This window comes from Lissotriton helveticus, chromosome 7 (assembly GCF_964261635.1).
Source record: "Lissotriton helveticus chromosome 7, aLisHel1.1, whole genome shotgun sequence".
NCBI classification, from domain to species: domain Eukaryota; kingdom Metazoa; phylum Chordata; class Amphibia; order Caudata; family Salamandridae; genus Lissotriton; species Lissotriton helveticus.
The window spans coordinates 1,511,660,439-1,511,682,554 of record NC_136068.1 but is presented as its reverse complement, the minus strand read 5'-3'; the positions used below and the strand labels follow the sequence as shown (position 1 = coordinate 1,511,682,554).

General features: G+C 40.4%; 1 protein-coding gene across 3 annotated transcripts in view; it reads right to left on the bottom strand.

Moving 5' to 3' along the window:
• Window positions 1–22,116, bottom strand: part of LOC144770435 (sulfotransferase 2B1-like) — a 548,547-nt gene that overhangs the window by 399,494 nt on the left and 126,937 nt on the right. For all 3 annotated transcript variants that reach the window (XR_013598895.1, XM_078654947.1, XM_078654946.1), the window contains exon 2: window positions 21,433–21,575. Coding sequence is in view for 2 of the 3 variants with exons in the window: in XM_078654946.1 (XP_078511072.1) it covers window positions 21,433–21,575 (143 nt within the window). In the remaining variant the exon portion in view is untranslated. The remainder of the gene's footprint in view (window positions 1–21,432; window positions 21,576–22,116) is intronic.

Genomic DNA, 22,116 nt, shown 5'->3' with positions numbered 1-22,116 from the left:
TTTTGACCCTTTCAAGTATTTATCACAAAGTGCAATGAGCAAAGCAGAGTGCAATAGAAAGAGAGACATAGAAAATGGACCCGTGGTCCTTTAACATAAAACACCAAATACTTGCACAACTAAAGCAATGAATCCTATAACTCATTGTGTGTAAGTTTGTTTCATAAATTAATATAACAGATGGCTGTTACAAGCACCCAAAAATAATTTTGTATATTTTCATGGGCAGATTGAGATGCTATTAATGATAAATGTAAATTCAAATCCACCCATAGTCAGGCACGTTAAAAAAGACTATGGAGCTGATTAATATGTCGCTCTGAAAGTCTCTGACAGCTAATTGGAAGCTTTCTGAGAACGGTCAGAGGCTTTTCGACCGACATGGTCGGTGTACGGTCCGACCGCCCGATTAAGATGTCGGCGGTTGGAATGTAAACTAGTCATTTCCGACTGGCTCTCGGAGTCTTCCAGCCAGATGGAACTGCACAGTAATCTCCTATGAACGGCGTTTCTGCTGTCCGTATTACAATGTCAGTTTCCCACAGCCTTTCCGTGCCAGCCTTTCCAATTTAGAAAGGCTGTCTGAAAGCTACTTTGGGGGCCCCTATAAGGGCCTCCCTGCCTCTGCAACCTACCGTTGGTGGTTGAGGGGCTACCTAGTGCTCCCCCTGTAAATCTATCTACTTTGTGGCAGGCACCATGGGGTGCCTGCCACAGGGTGCAGGGTTTTACACACACACACATTTCTTTATAGGAGCCTGTATTACGGCCAGTGTACGGCCGTGACACAAGCTCCTATTGAGAAAAGTGGATATGGGACGAACAGTGTCTGGTCGCGCAATAATCAGGCAGGCCGAACCACCATCCCAGGGTTGGTCAGTCCCTAGTACGAGGTGGTCAGACCGACATCATAATAAGCCCCTTAGAATAAAGACTCAAAATTCACATACATGTTTGTACTCTATTCAAAAGGTAATAATTATTCTACAGTATAATGAAATAATCATTGCTTGAGTGGCTTGGGCCTTTTTAATTAAACAATAAATAGGGTGCTTTGTGATATTGCTTACTTGAGGAAATATCCAAGAAACATAATACATACCAACATGATTGCTAAAGTGGCCAACAGCCGTGATCCTACTGAGCCCACTTCATTTTTTGGATCTGAACGAGCACAACTATTTTTTGAATAACTACAAAAATCTATACTCAACTACGGCTAAATCACCTTCAATGCATATGTAATTTGACTACTTAAATATGATCCTTTAAATTAAACTTGCACTATACAAGGTATTTTTACATTGGTTAGACATGCTAAGGCACAAATAGCCTATGGCTGTCATCCTATCATACCGAATTCATTAGATGGGTCTGTACAACTAATTGTCTAATTAATATAGAGTTCAAAACGGCTAACTCACCTTCAAAGCATGTGATGGTCGACTCCTTAAAATATGGTCTGCTAAGTTTAACTTGCACATTGAAGTAGTTCTGACTGTGTGATTTAAATGGCAGCAGTAACTTCAACTAGCTGGCATTACTCACTTGTACATCTCATGTGTTGTGTTTGTTGATAGATCTGCCAGTTCAGACATTTCAATAATACTGGATAATCTGCCCACAGAGTCCTGTCCTTTTCCGCCAGCCTTGCAGAATCAAAACATATGGGATCCTTGCGGCAGTGCCTGTAGGGGTTACAATATCACTTTCCGCCAGTCAATTCGCAGCGGTCATCCCGCCACAAAAAGACAGGCGTAAACGATTCCGGGGCCCGTTACAGGCCCCCCTTGTGTTGGGGGTGGCAGTGGTGCATTGGGGGGTACCCCCCTACATTGAGTCGCCAAGGTAGCGGTCACACCGTAATTTGATGTGTGGGACCGCCGCCATACAAGCGGGCGGTCCCAATCACCACCTCAAGTCTGCCCGCCATTGTAATGGCCCCTATTGATTTCAGCTAAGTAATAATGATTTCTAAAATATGGAACTTAATATTATAGTTTGTAAAAATATAGTTGTTTGAAATATTGTTTTTTAATTATTGTTATGTATCTTAGTATATATTTTAAATGTATATTATGTAATTTTTTGCATAATTATTGTTTGATTTTAATATATTTGATCAAATTTATGTAGTTTATTGAATTAAATATTGTGTTTTTTAGTTCTGCAGCAGTTTTTAGATTTATAGGGGCATAGGTTGGGAAGTAAATTAGGGCCTCATTAGGATGGGGATCCCTTTGGAAATGGGACCGCCAGACTACAAGTTGGCGGTCCAGAAAGACAAATTAGGATGCGACCCCCAACACGGCGGTTGCAATGTCCATATTTTGTATTGTGGCATATGCATTACACGTATCCCTGCACCATGTGGCAGGCACCGTGCGGTGCCTGCCACATGGTGCAGGTGCACCCCAGAGCCCATGTCATAGGCCCAAGGAGGAAGGGGGCCCAATACAGGCCCCCAGTGTCGATTTGCACCTGCCTTTTCATGGCAGTACACCGCTTACAGAGAGGAACATTGTAATACCTACGGAGGTACCTGGCAGGCAGGGTCACCATTCTAGGTATGACTACACATCCGACAGACGGACGGGCTCAAGGAGCCCGTCAAATCCGTAGTGGTCGGTCTCTCTGACCGCCAAAGAACCACCCACCATCAAAATGTGGTGGGCAGTAAAGCAGTCACCGATGGGGGTAGGCCTCCCACCTACGGGGTGATGGTGGTGGTCCTACCACCATCTTAATGAGACCCCTAATTGTAATTAATTGATTTTTTTTCAACATAATATTTGATTGATATTTAAGAATGGTAATTGTGCTAATAGCTTCATTCAATGTAAATTTAATGCACAGGTTGTGCAAATTATAGGGTTGAAGGGTGAGAAGTAATTTATTTTTAATTATTTAATAAAGAGTTGTTAATTAACAATAATTACAAACAAGATTTGTCCAGCACACTTAAAAAGGTCAAACAATGAACAGTCTTGAAATGCAAATATTTTTTAAAGATAGTGGATATAGATACCTATGTCTTGGGACCATATGAGAGTGAATCGATATAAACCAAATGTAAATGATATTTAGTGAACTTTAAATGAACTGTTATATGTATGAAATAATAAATCCGGATTGGTTTGTTTTTTGTACTACTCTAATCCATTACAGATTAACTGATTAAAACACAATTGCAATAATCATATGAAAGCACATATACTTTTGTAGCCATGAAGAAATTTGTTTGTGAACGAAACGCGTTAGTGGTAGCAAAACGTTTTTTTAAACAGAAAAATGAAGGATGAAGTTTAACATGACAACATACATTGACTCTTCTTTGAAAAATATTCGCATTTCAAGACTGTTTATAGTTTTACCTTTTTAAGTGTGTTGGGTTAAAGATGTTTGCTGTTGTTTTGGGAAAGTCAGTTGGGTGACAACTGGCTCCCCAATTATTTGAGGTATAGGGGATTGTGCCTCAAGCCCTCTTGCACCTTTCTGTATCTGACTATTAGGGATGTTAGGACTAGTGCGGGTATCAATGCTTTGGTTCTCAAACCCTGTGTAATAAATAATTAATATTTATTAATTAATGTATAATTATGTTAACTGTATTTCTTTTATTTTCAGTTGTGGGCTTACAGAGGGAAAAGGGTGGGAAGTAACTTATTTTTTATTAATTAATAATTAGTTGTTAATTAATATTAAGTAATTATTTGCTAATTAATTATGATAATTGTGTAAATATGTTTTTTAGTTGTGGGATGTTAAGTAAGTTATCTTTAATTATTGATTAGTTGCTAATCGATAATAATTAATTGATGATTAATTATGTTAACTATTTAAAAAAATTGTTCTGGGATTTATGGGGAAAAGGGTGGGGAGTAAATTATTTTAATTAATTAATAATTAGTTAAATACTATTAATTATTTAATCGACGTTTATTTTAATTGCACAATTCATTTATTTTTCAAGTTTAATTTTAGGTGGGGGTTGTGGGGTTTATATGAAGTTAATTTTAATAAATTATTATTTAGTATTTAGCAAATGTTTAATTGTTAATTAATTGTGTTAATTGTGCAATTACATTTTTCTTTTTACATTTTTTATGTGGATTGTGGCTTTTGTTGAGGTTTGGCGTGGAAAGTAAATACATTTTAAGTAATTCATAATTATCTTTCAATTAATCTTAATTATTCATTTGATCATGTTAATTTTGTAAATATTTTTTTTTACATTTTATGAGTGAATTGTGTGTTTTGTAGGAGTGTATTGTGGGAAGTACATTAATTATAATTTGTTAGTAATTAATTAAACTTTTTTTTATAAATAATAATATAATTAGTGTAAATATATTGTTTTTAAAGTTAAGTGTAAGGTGCAGGTTGTGAGTTTTGTCGGGTTATATGGTAGGAATTTAGTAGATTAAATATATGTAATAAATATTTTTTGGCTAATAAATAATTAGACATTTATTTATATGAAAAATATGTATGTATTTCATGTATAATGATATATGTGGGTATTTGAGATCTGTATTTAACATTGTAATATGTTTTTCTTTTTTTCTATTAAATATATTTGTATATTTTTGCATCATATTTATATGTTTCTTCATTTACTTTGTTTCTGAAATAATTTTATTTTGTTTGATTTTAATGTTGCACTTAAAGGATAGGGAATAGTGAATTTTATAGATTCACAATCCAACACTTACCCTACTGTTGTACTGACTGGAATGGGAATATTAAAGTTTAGCCTTTCGCTATCCAACACTTTCCCTGCTGTTGCATTGTATAGGAAAGGGAATAGTAAACGTTACCCCTCTGCTATCCAACATTTTCCTTACTGTTGCATCTATAGGAGTGGGAATAGCAATTGTTACCCCTTCGCTGTCCAAAACTTTACAGAATGTTGTATTGACTAGAGTGGGAATAGTAAATTTTACCCCTTTGCAATCCAACACTTTCCCTATTCTTCTACTGACTGGCGTGGGAATAATAAATTTTACTCCTCCGCAATCCAACATTTTCCCTACTGTTGTACTGACTGGAGTGGGAATAATACATTCTACCCCTCTGCAATCCAACACTTCCCCTACTATTGTACTAAGTGTAGTTGGAATAGTAAATAATTTCCTCTACGCAATCCAACACTTTTGCTACTGTTGCATTCATTGGAGTGGTAACAGTACATTTTACCCCTCCACACTCCAACAGTTTCCCTACTGTTGTAATGGTTATAGTAAATATTATCTATCTGCAATCGAACACTTTCAATACAGTTGCATTTACTGGAGGGAAATTTGTACATTTTGCCCAGTTTTTTTATTTTTTGCGTTGCATGAAATGGGGGTACTACGTTTCTTATACATTTACTACAATATGTGTAGTTTTGTATAAATTGCAGTGCGAATAGTTTATGTATTAAACTTTATATTTTATATTGTTATAATTTATATTTAAAATTATATTATTTTTAATTATTCATGTTTTTAATATGAAAATACATTTTTACTAAATTTCTAAGAATATGAAGCTGTTTACTTTTTTAATTTAATTGGAATGGTTTGTTTTTTAAAGATTCTATGGTATTTGTATACATATTTTTTTGTTATAACTTTATATTATTTGAGAACATTTGAAAGTATAATATAATTACAATTATTAGTATATTATTTGTTTTAAGGTAAATATATGACAATATATTTATTAATTATTATATGTGTGTGTTTAACTATTTTTAATTAAGTTTGTTTGTTATATTTGTTAAAATACATATTAAATCTATTATATTATCTAAATAACATTACTATTTAATATTCAATATTGTATTTTTTAATAACATTTTATTGACATTTTATGGTACTATTTGGGCACTAGCCCAACATACACATATTGAAAACCAAATACCTCGGATGTACCAAGCTTGTATACAATATTGACTGCAATTTGTGTATGTAACAACAAAAACTTTGCGCAGACAGTTCCAGTAACCATGCATCGTAGTAAGTATAATTGAGGACCCACATAGGCAATGATGAGATATATCGTGTGGCATGTTGTGGTCACGGGAGTGCGGGGAACTTCGCCCATCAGGGGGTCTGAGAGGCAAGGGGAGGAAGATCGATACCCCGATATGTTGCCCATCGAGACCATATTTTCCTGTGTTTCTGGGCGCAGCCTCGCGCTTGAAATAGGGCAATCTCTGCTTCCATACATGTATCCAGTTTTTTTCCCATTTCCCCAACATCGGGGGAGAAGCCCTCTTCCATAACTGGGTGATATCACGCTTAGCGATAGTGAGGGACAGGAAGAGCAGGTGCTGTTTATACCGATTACCCCATACCGTAAGTACTGTGCAGTAAGAATAATTTTGGGTTGTATGGGAGATCCCAGGTAGGTATCCTACCCAGGCAAATTGAGACTTTACACCTGAAGGGCTGTATAGCTGTGAAGATCCAGACCGTATGTATGAATGTTGCTACGTCTTGTTTGCAGAGTAAACACTGGGGGGATTGGATGACCCCCATCCTCCAGAGAATGAGTTGCGTATAACATACCCAGTCCACGTATTTGAATTGTATGAGGCAATATCGAGAAGACAAGGCCGAGCCCGGAGCCTAGCTATGGCCTCGGCCCAGTCATCATCTGTTAAGTATAGTATGTCATCCTGCAACGCCCTTCTAGTCTTGTGTAATGTTGTTCTGGAGTGTGTTGTTAAAGTTGATTGATCCGTCGGATTTTATCTGCACCCAGGTCAACCATGAGAAGGCTGCCTTCAAGGGCATAAAACTCTGGCAAGCTATCTAGGGTGAGAATCATGGAGTGAAGAGCGTGGTGCAATTGAAGGTATTTATAAAATTGTGTCTTATGCAACTGAAATTCCACCTGTAACTGTTGGAAGGACTTTAAAGTCGTACCCCTCATAACATCCCCCAATGTGGATATACCCAATTGGTCCCATCTGCAGAATCCCGTCAGAGCTGCCACCTAGTCCAAATGGGTACTGTGCCACAGGGAAGTAGCCTGGGTCATGCGGCGACACCACCACATTTGCGCAACAGTATGCCTCCAGAACCCAACAACTGTTCTGCTGGCATGGGGTAGGGAGTCGAGGCTCTGTGCACTGTATAATAGCCAAAGGAGGGGAACACCCTTCCATCGCTCCATGCTCCAGTGCGAACGCCGGGTCCATTGGTGTACTAGACCACCATTCATTATGATCAATAAATGGGAGGCAGTGTAATAGGAATATACCTGCGCCGCTACGATGCCACCGCAATCTGTTGATTGTGCATAGGTTTATAATGCCACCCGAAATGTCCCTCCATTACATAGGAATATATTATGGATGGTATTTATTTGCGCAAACCAGGATCGCGGTATGTGGTACGGAAGGTTCTGTAGCTGATAAAGTATTCTAGGTAAAGAGACCATTTTAAAAAACGCTGAGCACCCGTACAGCGAGAGCAGTAGAGAGGACCATATTGTTGTCTCATCTCAGAGATTGGCCGGAAGTGGATTTATGCTATGTGCCCATGAAATCCTTGGGAAAGGCGACATAAAAATGCCCTAGTATTTAAACATCTCTGTCGCGTGGGTCAATTGGGCCGATCATGTGCCTCTACCCTGGTTACTGCATACCTGGAACAGTACAGATTTAGAGGGAATGTATGAAGCCCAGTGGTCTGACCGAAGACTCTGAGGATCTGCAGGATACGTGGCCCCAAGATCCATGGGTCGGTAATAAGGAATAGGACATCCTCCAAATAAACGTGATGCGGTCGGTTCGCAACTGTGGCCACTCAAATCCCCAGAGCACTGGATCGCTGCTTACCCACGCCGCCAGGGGTTCCACTGCAGAAAAGTGGGGACAGGGGGCAGCCCTGTCATGTACCGCAACGGGTAGGGAAGGGGGACGAGCTGTGACCTGCTAGGCGAACTGAGGCGGTTGGTTTTGTATGCAGCAAACAAACATAAGCTATGAAAGGCAGGACGAAATTAACAGTTTCAAGGAGTTAGAAGAGGTACTCCCAGCTATGGGAGTTGAATGCCTTGTCAATGTTCGTGAGTATGGCCGCAGGGTGCCCCAGCTCAGGGGCCACAGCCATGGCATTATGGACCCGACCGATGTTGTGGCGGGTGGCCCAAAATGGCATGAAACCAGATTGATCTAGATGGATCAGATCTTGTACACAAGCCTGCAGGCAATTGGCTAGGACCTTGCCCAATAGGTGGGCTCAAAGTTACATAGACGGATCTTCCGGTGGGTGGCATGGCTTTAAGAAGGTAACAATCTTGGCCTGCCGCCAAACCCGGGGTAGCCGACATTGTTCAAGTGCGTCTTGTATCACCGCTAATAAGTGAGGGGTTAATGTGGGTATGTGTGACCGAAGAAATACCATGGGGAATCCATTGGAGCCGGGGCCCCGCCCCGGGTGCATTGCCATAAGTGCTGCACTTAATTCATCAGCTGCAATGGGGGCGTCAAATTGGTCTCTCATCTGGTCGGTAAGTTTCCGAAATGTGGATATCCCTAAAGAATGCCACAATAAGGCCTCTGAGAGCTGCTCATGTCGCGCATATAATGTAGAGAAACAGAGCACAAATTCTGCGGCGACAGCCCCAGGACACAAATGTAAAACACCGTCTACCCCTCGAATAATTGGGACAGCGGCAGGGGACCTCCCCACCTGACACAACCTGTGCAACATTTTGCTTGATTTGTCCCCCTTTGATACATTCGGTGTGGTGACGCCAGGCAGATTTCTATTGCCTCATCCATGAGACGTTGTTGTATCTGTTGTTGTGTTTGAAGTAAATTGCGCTGCAGGAAGGAAGCTGGGTTCATGAATATATTGTGTCTCTAGGGATGTATGATGGGCCTCCAGTTCGGCCCATTGGGGAAGTGCTTGCATTTCTCATTTGCAAATAACTAATGTCACCCCATGGATTGTGGCTTTAGAGCTTCCCAAAGGGTTACCTTGGATGGGGGCTGAAGGGACGTTCATATCTAGGTATTCCTGGATTGTCCCAGTGAGTGTCTCCTGGTAGTCGGGGTCCAAGAGATGCCATAGCGACATTTGCCACCTTAAGGGAGATTTTTGGGAGTGTGTATGGAGTTTAAAAGTAACTGGGGTGTGATCCAACAGCCCCCTAGGGAGGTGAGAGACTTGGGAGAACCTGTGAATGTAGCTACGTGGCGTGAACAAGTAGTCTAGCCGGGATCGGGAACCATGGATGATGGACATATAGGTGAGCCCAGCTCGGCAGGGTGATATTCATACCATATGTCTGACCATCCCAGTGTCTTAGTGATTAGGCACAATTTAGATGCGTCTGTTGAGGGGCCTAGGTCGGACGCGCGCCTTCTATCTAGCGGTTACATACCATCATTCCAGTCTCCTCCCATAAGGGTTATACCATCTGGAAGGTCACCCCAAAGATGGGAGATTTTGTCAACAAAAGTATTCCCTAAGAGGGAGGGTGCATAGATACTGCCAATATTAATGTGCTCTCCGTATATCGTACCTGATAGTAGGATGCATCTTCCCCCTGGATCTACCCAGTGCTTCGTGTGGATGAGAGTTTACATTCTAAATCATTGCATTTTGTTACACTCCTCATGTTCCATTTCTTCCCATCACTAAGTTTGACTATATTTCCTACAACATAAACAATCTGTTTAGGATCAGACCACTTGGAAGAACCAGGTTTCCTGTTCTCCATGCGCTGTGTACGTACCCAATCACCACATTTTAAAGGTTTCATAGTTGTCTTCACTCTCACATTGTGCTTCCGCACATATTTTTCTTGATAATCTTGTACTTTATCAGATATTTTTGTATCATCCCTGACTATTTTGTCATCATTCTTGCACATCCAATTGGGTTTGACTTTGGAACCAGCCTCTCGTCCTTTTAAAAGACTGAAAGGAGATGTTCCTGTGGCTGAGTGTGGAGTGTTCCTATAAGACCATAACATGTTTTTTACAGCTTCCTTGCAATTTTCACCATTGTTGTTAGCTAGTTGAATACATCCTTTCAAAACACGGTTAAATCTCTCTACTAAACCATTTTCCCTTGGATTTTAGACTGAGGTAGTGTTGTGTTTAATACCAACCATTTTGAGATAACCTGCAAATTCACTCGCCACGAATTGTGGACCATTATCAGACAAAATTATACTAGGATACCCTTCTCTCCGAAAAATTTCCTCACAAAAATCAATTATGTTAGAAGCTTTGATGTCTTTTACAAAGGCTACTTCAGGCCATTTGGAATGGAAATCTACTAAAACTATAGCATATTTGTCTTCAATGCCCTTTACATGAAATGGACCACATATGTCCATAGCAACCTTGTCCCACGGTTTGTCGGGAAAAGATGTCGCCGAAATTGTGGTTTCTTGTGACTTGTGAGACTTATCACTACACATGCATGCTACACAATTTCGGGTTAACGAGTGTCTGGCCTTTGAGCCCCACTCCCACAAACTTGAATTTCGGTTTTTTGATTTCACAAACAAGGTAGGACTCATTCCTTTCTGTAACAGGCTTCGAGACTTGACCGACCGGACCAAGCAACTCATAGTAATTTATCTTTCCCTCTCCAGCACGCCGTATCAGGCGGAATTACAAAGACCAGGACCCCTCCTTTTAAAACATTTTTGACTCCTAGGAAATTAATAAGGAGTATACTGCGTAGCAACCCACGGGTATGAATTTTATTTTTTGCCCTGTATTGACATCGGGTAATTCTTAAGGCCCGGTTCCTCTAACCCCCTGTTTTATTTACCCATAGCCCGGTTGCACGCCTTAAGCGGAATCCCCTGACGCCCCCTGCGCGCCTCAGTCGAAAATTCCGTTCTGATGGTGGTTTCCTCATTTTTTGACCATAACCTACGTACAGAGGTGGGTCCAAGTAATTACTAGTCCCCTCCACAACCCAAACCGCGGTGAAAAAACCTCTGCCCTTGTAGCGCTAGGAGCACAGTACTCGGCTCACTCACCATATCACAGAGCTGTTTGTACTATTTGTAAACACTCTCTGCACAAGCCTACCCGTGTCACAATTATCGCACAGCCCAAATCAGTGAATGTCACGATTGTCACTGCGATTCCGAATTGTGTCATAAAAGTGCTTCATGGGATTCATTCAATGTCACCATACACAAGACACTCACTGCGAATCCGGTATGCTCGTAAAGATGAAAGACATGCGAAGACTGCTCTCCGGGCGATTGTTTAAACTTTTGCATATTTCCTTTTTCTGTCTTTAAACAGGCTACATTATGCTCAGGCAAATCTAACTTTTAGTCCTGATGATGATCCCAACCAATTAACTGAGCTTAAGGGATCGAAACGTCGACACCCATGAGTGGGCATGCGTATATTTTATTGTAAATGTGAATGTTTGCTCTACTCAAGGTGACACTGTTATTATTCTGCAAATCGACTTACAGTGCCCTGTTTTTGCTCTTCTCTCTTGCCTGAAAACACCCTTTCACCTTTTGCTATCTTTTTTTCTCTCCCCTCTGGTACGGCACAGGCTTGTGTCATGCTACTTCTGTAGGAATATAATGTTCATCTGACATTTGTCTACAAATAAATCCCTTGTCCGGCTGGGCAAGGACTTTTTGCATATAGTATTCCATTGTGGTCTATATTGTATTTCGATGATTTTGAATGAGCTAGGAGCCCTTGTCTTTATAACATAGTTATACCCATGGTTCTTAGCTATCCGTTGGGTCCCCCTTGTCCTCCAAAACTACACAATTTCTAACACATCTTTCGATATCCTTGTCCATGCCTATCCACCAAAAATCATTCCTAGCCCTCCTCTTCATGCTAGTCATTCCACTGTGCCCCTCATGTAGTAAATTTAACATCTTCTCTTTAAGAGAAAAAGGCACCACCAACCTGTGACCTCTCCTAAGAATACCTCCAACTATAGATAATTCTCCCCATATTATCTTGTAATCAGCTAAATCTGTTTTTATTAAGGTGGATGGATCTACACCTTCCTGCAACTCTTTGACAATGCTTTGCAAAACGTCATCTCCAGCGACAGCTTCTATCCATTCCTGTTCTTTTACTGCATTGTTACAGGAATCCTCAATGTTTGCTATTAACCACTCATCTTTGTCATCGTCTATACTTTCCACATCACTATTCATTGGCAGACGTGAAAGACAGTCAGCATTGATGTTCTTGTGACCTGGCACATACTTTATTTTGAAATTATATTCTTGTAATCTGTAAGACCATTTTGCTATCCTTGGTGTGGCTTTTGAAGCTCCCTTGGTTGTGAATATATCAATTAAAGGTCTATGATCGGTCCATAACTCAAATGCAGTGCCCCAAATAAACGTCTTAAAGTGATCTACACCCCACCAACATGCTAACGCTTCTTTTTCAATAACGGAATAAGATGGTTCAGCTCCTTTAAGGGTGCGAGAAGCAAAAGCGATGATTCTTTCTACATTGTCATTATCTCTTTGCATGAGAACAGCACCTAGACCGTATGCACTAGAATCAACCACAATAATCGAAGTATGACAAGGATCATATGGTTTCAAAGCCACCGCCTTGGTGATATCTTTTTTAACCTTATCAAAAGCTGATTGGCATAATGTAGACCAATTGAATGATACACCTTTTTTCATTAACATTCTTAATTCATGTACTTTGTCAGCAAAATTAGGAACGAATTTGGAATAATATTCCGCAAGTCCCAGAAAAGACCGCAGCTGATCTTTATTTATTGGATGCGGAGCGTTTTCTATGGCATCCAATAACTTCAATTTTGGTTTGACTCCCTCATTTGATATTGTATGCCCCAAATAGTCAATTTGTCTCACTCCAAATTTACATTTTTCACCACACACTGTTAACCCAGCATTTTGCAATTTACTAAGAACACTGTGTAAATTTTTTTCATGAGAATGTGAATCATTACCCCAAATCAAAACGTCATCTTGAAAAATTCTCACATGTTTGTCATCTTTCAAAATGTTGCTCATAACCCTTTGGAACACTGAAGATGCAGAGGCTAAACCAAACGGCATCCTCAAGTATTGAAAAGCTCCCTCGGGGGTTATAAAAGATGTCAGGTGTTTGGAACTTTCATGTAATTTAATTTGATGGTATGCATTGGACAAATCGATAGAAGAAAAATACATGGCATCTTTTATACTAGATATCATTTCATTTATGTGTGGTAAAGGATACCGGTCGACCCATATATTTTTGTTTAAATCTCTCAGGTCCACACACATCCTAATTTTTCCATTGGGTTTTCGAGCTAAAACTATAGGACTAAGCCAATCAGATGCTTCTATTGGTTCAATTACCTTGGCATCACACAGTCTTTTTAATTCCTCTTTTAATGGGCCTCGTAAAGCAAACGGCACATTTCTTACTTTATGCACAACCGGATTGTTGTCTGATTTGAGGATGATTTTGTGTTCAAATTTAACTAAACATCCAAGTGTTTTGCTGAAAAGTTTTGGAAATATAGATTCCCATTTTGAAGAGTGCTCGTCTTCAGTTAGCAGCACTTGATCTACAAAATTTTCGGATAATAACACTTGATCGGGATGATTAGGATCTAATATTAAACCCATTTTCTTTGCATCTTTCCATCCTAACAATGCACGTCCTCGTTCAACTACATATACCGGACTAAAACAAGATCTTCCTTTGAAGGTTAATTGTGCATCATAATATCCTATCATAGGTAACTTGACTCCACAATATCCTTTTGGAGAAGCTACTGAGTAAATTAAAGTTGGCTTACTCCCATTTTCCCACATGTATTTATCTATGATAGTATACGGTGAACATGAATCTGCCCATAGTGCCATGTCATCATTATCTATTCTTACTATACATTTGGGAGGTTGATAGTCATCTGATATTTCATACACAGAGTCATCTTGTACAAGCATCACTTCTATTTCACTATTAACATTATCATCATCTTCACTCTCATCTTGTGGCTCGATAAAATTAATTGAACGTTTCCAATTACTATTATCACCTGTACGGCACCATTTGGCAAAATGACCTATTTTCTTACACTTACTACAAGTAACTTTTACAGCAGGACATTTGTTGAAGTCAGCAGTATGTTTTTGACTGCCACATCTGAAACAAATGCGCCTGCTAAAACTACTCCTATTCTTTGAGAAATTGCCTTTTGCATCTTTGTTATCAGCTCTAAAATCGTTTCTTGTTTTGCCGTTGTTTATTACACTCACACTGCTAGATCCATCAGTATCTTTTTGTTGTGAAACACTTAATTCCTTGACATGATGAGATGTGTTTTCCATTTTCCTGGCTACATCTAAGGTTTTCTGTAATGATGGATTTTTAAGCTCAAGTAACCGCTCTTGAATTTTTATATTTCTAATTCTATTAATGAATTGGTCTCGAATTATTTCTTCGTGTAAGTCTTTAAATTTGCAGGTTACAGCTAAAGACCTTAAACAAGCTACGTATTGTTGTACATTTTCTCCTTGTGATTGTGCTCTAGAGAAAAACTTATGTCTTTCCACCACTATGCTGGTTTTTTTTCCATAGTTTTCTTCCAAAGCTTTTAAGGCTTCAGAATAAACATCTATGGACGTATCGTTGGAACTAGTTTCACTGGTTTCACTACTTTCATCTACAGTATCAACCACAGAAGATACAACACGATTATTTACAGGTAAGGTCTTAAGAACTTTCCTTCCTTCCACACCCAAATTGTGTTTGAGCAAGGCTAATTTTCTAGAAGGTAAAAACACATCTCCCCCTATAGCTTCTAAATAAGTTTCAAATGATTCAGACCAATCTTCCCAATTCATGGAAGGTGAACCAGGATTTTGAAGAAATTTGGGAGGAGGGGTGACAGAGGAATTGACATCCATTGTAAATATTATTATTATTATTATTTTTAATATTCAATTTGTGTGAATTGTCAATTTGCTGATTGGTAAACAACAGTTCAAATAACACCCAATTGTTATGTGTGCTTCCTGTGTGTTCAGATTTTCTGTTAATTAAAATAGTTGCAGTATTATAGTATTATGTGATAATTGTCCGCTTTTAAAATTTGTAATACTGCTTTTTTTGTAGAAATACCACTTTTTTTGTAGACGCGATTATTCCTGAACGATGTCTTCGTTTTTGTTCCGTGTATTTTGTTTAAGTCGTTGCCGTGGTGACTTAAGATGGCCGCCGTGCGTCTGGTTGCGTTGTTACGCTTCAAGGAGAGACGCTTGTTGATGCGTGTAGACGTAGAGATTGATGCGTGTAGACGTAGAGATGCGCATCATACCATGTGACATAGAACACTGTGAAGCGGGCGCGCAGCTCTTTCGAACAGCAACACACTTTTAAAGATCAACACGTACAACTGTAAGTGGACATCGCGTTGCAGTTTAAATAAAATGTCCTAAGTTTTTTATTGCGCAAATGGAGTAATACGTTCCTCGTTTTGGGCGGACAGTTCATGCACTCCGAGATTGTAGATCGAAGGTAGACAACGAATGCGCAACGATATTCAGTTAAAAGGATCAAGGCGTACACGCACTGTTCAGTCATGCAAAAGTTGTAGAAAACGTATTCAAGGAGAGTAGAAATAGATTGTTCAGTTAATTAAATTGAGGTACCTTGTAGTTGAAGAAATCAGCCTGGGGGTTGAAAAAATGTCAGTTGAGGTTGAAAGTTTCCTCTTTTTCCTTCATGAATTCATTTATCTCCATCAAAGTTCAAAGTTAATTCTTTGATACTGGATCCCACCCTCGTCGCCACTGTAAAGATTGGAGATACGCAGTATACAGTTCTCAGGTAGGTTTATTGGTATAATCAACCCCTTCAGGCATCAAGGTCCTGCTCTTCCATCAACCAGGTTAGATCTGTGCCTCCTGGATTCTACATTCCAGAATCCAGTAAGCAAGGTGAAACATTTGCATATAAAGCAACACACACACATTATCTAAGATATAACAAGATACAACAAAAGGGACATGCCGGTGGACAAGAATAGCTGTCGCCCGGAACCCCTAGTGAACCCAGCATGACATATCAGGTGGTATCCAAATCTCACCAAGCAAGGAGCCTTGGTGCCCAATAAATGAGTCTCCTGTAGGAGAAGGATGTAGACCTTGTATCGCTTAGCCTGGTGGAGGATGGCGCTTGCTTGATTTTGTTGAGTAACCCCCTGACATTCCAGGATACCACTGTCAGGTCCCCAAGTGGGGGAACACTAGCCTGTGCAGCCATCTATTGTTTATGTGCGAATGCTGAGTACATAGCGTAGCGGGATTTGGGTTGTGTGTCTGCGCTCGTGTGGGAACTAAAACTATCATAACAAAGAACTCTGTGAGTCCCCCTTCCTCCCCCCACCCGATAATGCCATAAACAAGAAGCATCTGTCAGGGTGAAGGGCGCCCCAAGCCTCCAACAGGGGAGCCCAGAGTCCCTCCTCCAATGGTTTCCAACCTTCCCAAAGTACTCCAAGATGGGGTGTGAATGTCCGGGACTGGACTGCCTCTATGGTTATTGTCCACGCCAACTCAATGCTTGATATAGACTGAGTATTCCAAATATCGAACGACAGGTAGGAACTTGAACCAGAGAACTCCGGCCAACAGTTTTGTTCAAGATGCCCACTGAGGACTGGAGGAGCGACGGCCGATCTAGATCTGTGTCCCCTCTTTGATTTTGTCCTTCTAGATCTATTTTGCTGCGAGCTTCGGGAAGAATCAGACTCCAGCGGCAGTGGAGAATAAGGCTTCAGGTGAGTCTGTCTGTCTGTCTAAGCAAAGACCGCCTCTGGCATGTCGCAGTAATGGGACTTGGAATTGTAGATAACACGTAGCCTAGCGGGATATAGGATCATATATTGTATGTCAGGGTCTCGCAGCTGTCGCTTTGCCACCATAAAGGATTGGGGTTGTTGTTGCACTAAGCGGGTGTAGTCTGGGAATATCATTATTGACCAGGAACTGAAGATAAGTTTGTCGTGTGTGATCTGGCAAATTTCAATACGGGATCCCTGTCAGGATAGTTGAGCACTTTAGCGATAACTGGCCTTGGACTTTCCCAAGGGGGCGGTTTCTTCATGAACGCCCGTTGGGCTCTCCCTATTACGAAGCAGGTAGACAGCATATCCTCCGGTAGGAGATTTCTGAGCCACTGGGTGAGGAAGCGTTCATGGAGATGCCTTTACAGTGAACTCAGCTACGCTAGCGGAGGTTGTGGAGATTTGCTAACTACACATTACATTGAAAACACAGAATTCATACAAAAACTCTGACTCCATCACGTAGCGACGTTAGCTACTGCACCCTCAACCCTTTGGTAAAACAACTTAGTGATGGTTTTGGGGTCCTCAACCTAGGGGGAGGACCAAGCAGATGCCTTGAACACAAAGAACATATCATGCTGGTCTGTGGTGGACCCAAGCTCCCAGGACCACCCGAGCAAAGTTATGGGCAAAAATAAAATGCCAACCAAAGTCCCAGCAAAGCATTATGGGGCGAGATTCTATAGTGCTTGTAAATATTGAATAGTGTGGTTGAGAGGACAGAGCTTCGCAGGACTCCCTGGGTGATTGCTGCTGTGCCAGAGGTCAGTTTGATTATTTGTATTAGGTGAGAGTGATTCTGTAGATATGATGTGAAGAAGCGTAGGACCACCCCACCTATCCTTTTTTTGGAGGGCATCTAAGAGAAGCTTGTAGTCAGCTGCATCGAAGGCAGTCAATAGGTCCAGGGGTATGAGCAGGCAGCATCGCTTTGTATCCAGGGATTTGTAAAGGTCATCTTCTATGTTCAGATTAGCTTTTTCTGTGCTGCATCATTTTCTAAAGCCCAATTGGTGAGGATCCAGGAAATTGTTGTTGTCAATGTGTTGGCTTAGTTGAGAGAGAAAAGATCTCTCTCGAATTTTGGCTACGAAGGAGAGATTGGAGACCGGTCTGAAGCTATTGAGGTCATACGAGTCTGCTCCTCTTTTTTTAAGCAGTAGCATTGCTTGACCAAACTTGAGGCAGTCTGGTATCACACCAGTCATCGGGGAGCTGTTCATAATCTTTGTCCTAATGAGGGTGAGTTGAATTGTTTTTCCAGGGTGGCTTGAAGGAGGTCTGCCAAGTGGGAGAATGGTTTGGATGTTCCCAGAAGAGCAGAAATATCTGCCTCCCAAGAGTGGGTTGAAAGTTTCTGGCTTCTAGGAGTCATGAGGAGCCCATGAATTTGATTACACCCATATTTTTCCTGTTGAGGGATCATTGATAGAGCGCCCATGGAGAGCGAGGGGGGACTGTTATCTTCCATTCTGGGAATTCATTGGTTGACTGGTTGTGATATTCAAGGGAAAGCTTAATCTACTTGATTTTATCATTGAATAAGTTGGCAAAGTTGTCGGACCATTCTTTGGAGATATGCCTCATTCCTCAAGATCTTCAAATTCAATTTGAAAACACAACTAATGAATAATATTTCTCTAGATCCTTATGAACTTCTCATTCTATTTACATTGTCTAATTTCCTGAAAATTGTATTTCTTGCTGAGAAACTACCTTAGCTTTTAGGATGTAAACCTCTGTTTTTCACCTCTTTCTCCTTAAAGAATCACCTATCATAACACTCTGTCTTCCTATCCTTGTTAATTGTGCCTTACTTCACCTAGAAACTAAACTTGTCTGGTATATATTGTGTATATAAATAAATAATTACAAATACATGAATGTTTTGAATAACTTGGAAGTTTCTCTTCTGTACATTATGTTCCAAGGCCTTCATGCCAGTGAGGGGAAGCTCTGCATGTGTCTTACTAAATGATATAGGAGTCCTAAAAATCTTTAAAGTGGTTTTAGTCTGACATGGCAACACCATAATTGTGCCACCGCTGCCACAAGACTTCTTTCCAGCCGTCTGCCATGCGAATAAAATCCCAAAACATGGGTGGTGTAAAGCTACACTGTATTAAGCATAGCAACTTTCACATTCATGCCACTCATGCATGGTTTGTACAGTATTTACCACGGTAAAAAGTAAATATGCCAATTGGTGCTTGCCAGTGAGTCACGATGTTTCAGGAGAAAAGTGCATGCTGCAAGGTATTTAGCATGCTTTAACTGCTCAGTGTTCCAAAATGCCAGTGATCTATTTCCATAACATCCCAAAAAATACCATACATGAAACAAAGATGCTCCTTTGACAGAATCTATGTAATTCCAACCATCTAGATGAACCATAAAGATTGAACCTATGTACCTATGTGGCCACCAACAAAAAGTAGAAATTAAAAAGGACCAGAAAGAATAACTACTCTCTAAAATGATGTCATGGGCTTAACACATCTGAACTGGTTGGGCAATCCAGGTTTAAAAACCTCCACATATCCTTTCCCAGATTCTATTCTAAGACATTCTGTTGTGTTTTGGCTTCCAATTGCTGGTCAAAGGAACTTCCTGATCAGTATACCTCTGGCCCTTAGGGTCATATGTGCTACCCACGATTGGAGGAGTGTGGCTCACTGGTTACAGCGGCAGACCCTGAGGCAGAGTTCTGGCCTGGGACCAGGGTTCAATTCCTGCCTCGGCGGGTCTTGGGCTCAATTTCCTCAGACCTGACAATTCTCGCCTCGGTGCCTATTCTAATCATGGGCACACGCTGCAACTCTGGGCAATAGCTTGCTTAACCTCCACACCGGCCCGAACAGCGCTAGGATGCCTGGCTTCACCCTGGGGGTGCCCAGGAGTGGACACCTCACAGGGAAAGACATGAAGGGTTCCACAGCGGTATGAGTAATAGCGCCAGGAAACCGCTTGGTGGCAGTGCACTCTACAAATACCTTGACATTTACATTTACAATTACATTTACCCAAATTCCACACTATATGAGAGGGATGGTTGCGCATACTGGGGATACTCTCTGCTTCATCAGCCACTTCCTACTACCCAACACTTATCCAATTCTTCTGTCATCTACAATTACAACCCTTTTCTTGGAAAGCTTGCTACTCTCCCAAGTAAACAGATTTTCCTAGTGGCTCAACAACTCAATTTACAATGTTTCATCTGTTAGCACAGGGGGTCAGTTAGCTTATCTCAATGTGGACACGAAGACAGAACCATCATATCTGCTCCAGATAGATTCAGTATTTGTTACCCATGCACACGTACTATGATCGGCCCCAGCAGCAATGTAATGCCCTCCTACAGCCACTGGCACCAAATATTTATCAACTCCATCTCTTGGGCACCGAAGGGTAGCAGGCTCCTTTCCACATGGGCATGCTGCCATAGCTGGCTCCTAAACCTCACGGAGGGGAAGCTTGCATAGTGCTCATAAAGCTCCTCAAGATCACAGTAGCAGTCAGCCAATAGAATCTCCTCCATGCGTATGCACTTGCAGGGTGGAGGCACTACCCACACAGCACTTACACAAAAGTGCTCTTTCTCCATCCAAAGCAGAATAACTACACAAAATAAAGTTACTGTTTTACGATGAAAAGATGAAATTCTATACATGCTGAATTATGATTCTAATCAGCAAACACTGGCAAATTCGAACAAGCCTTCAAATGAAACTGTTAAGTATGCAAAACAGGAAAACGCATCATTTATAATAACAAAAATATATACCTCTAAATATCAACTTTTTTAAAAACTCTAACAATCCTTTCCTCTCCAGTTGACCTACATATCTTTTAGTGGCCATTGCGGTTCGCCAGCATCTTGTGAGCTTATCTGTTCGCACCTCACCAGCCTCTACAACACTGGTATGAATATGGTTTGAGTTTCAAAGGCTGTGGTTTACATGATTGTTAACAATCAAATTAGCCCACACAATCTCCATTCTATGAGTCTCTAATTCACAAAACAATGGTTAATGCATCAGAAAATAGGTGAATACAGAAGAGTCACAATAAAGTTGCGTTGTATCTTCTTCCCTTTTTACACTGTTGTGAGACTACCATCTACACACCAAAAAAGACGTGTACAGATGTGAATACACTCACTATTTGTTTACGAAACAGGTTTTTAAAGTGGAATTTAAGGGGGAGAGCACATTAAGGAGATATGGGGTTTTAGGTAATTTACCGCATAAGAATGATGAGATCTTGTTACTCTCAACTGCAAATAGGCTCAGTCTAGTGTGGTCTTAGCTATTTATGAACTAAAGCATAGTACACCATCATCTACCGTGGAGATTCCCATCACAAAACAAATGGTGACCTCATACATTCGAATCATTAAAGCCATTTAATCTAACTTTCCTCCTCTGTTGATTGAGTCAAATATGAACTTGGAACAAACTATTTTTTACGTTCTCTCAAAAGATAAGTCTTCTGGAAATGATTGGAGTCCACTTGAGAAGGAATTTAAGCAAAAAACGAATTTCCAAAGGATATAATGCAAGTTCAGACATACCTGTCTTCGGGTATGTTATATTGAAGACGTCGTCATCCAATACCTGGAACTCATTTTCTGCAAAGGCGAGACTTGTTGCGTTGCTTGACAAGGGGTGAAACAAGAAGCCTTTGTAGGAAATATATTCATCCGACATGATGTAGCTATAGAAAAAAGGCAAACCAGAGTACACAAGGAAATTTATTATGGATTCAATGTATGATTTCTGTAGCACAGCACATTGTCAATGAATATACTCCTATGGAAATATATGGCATGCTTTTTCACATAGCACAGAATAATAATTGCAAAATATTATCAAAACGCTAAGATATCAATGGATTTTGATGCTGAGGTGGATAATAGTCAAATGTTAATTTCCTCAATAGTTAGAACATTTTTGGTCATTAGTATGCATCGTGTTTTTTACAAAGTCAAAATATTATGTAGCCTAGAACTTTTTTCATCCTACAGAGAAAGATAGAGTAGAATCATTCAACACTGGTAGGATTATTAACAGCAGTCTCGTATTTAGAGATGGCTACAGAGACCTTTGGGTGTTGCCCTAACCCATAACATCAGCATTAAAAAGAAAATACACAGAGGATGGCTTTTTGGTGAGCCGCCATAAAATAATTGCTTTGCTTGGGTCAGTGTCATTCAACCATTGCTTCAATATAGTGTCAATAACAGTTTGCATCAGCC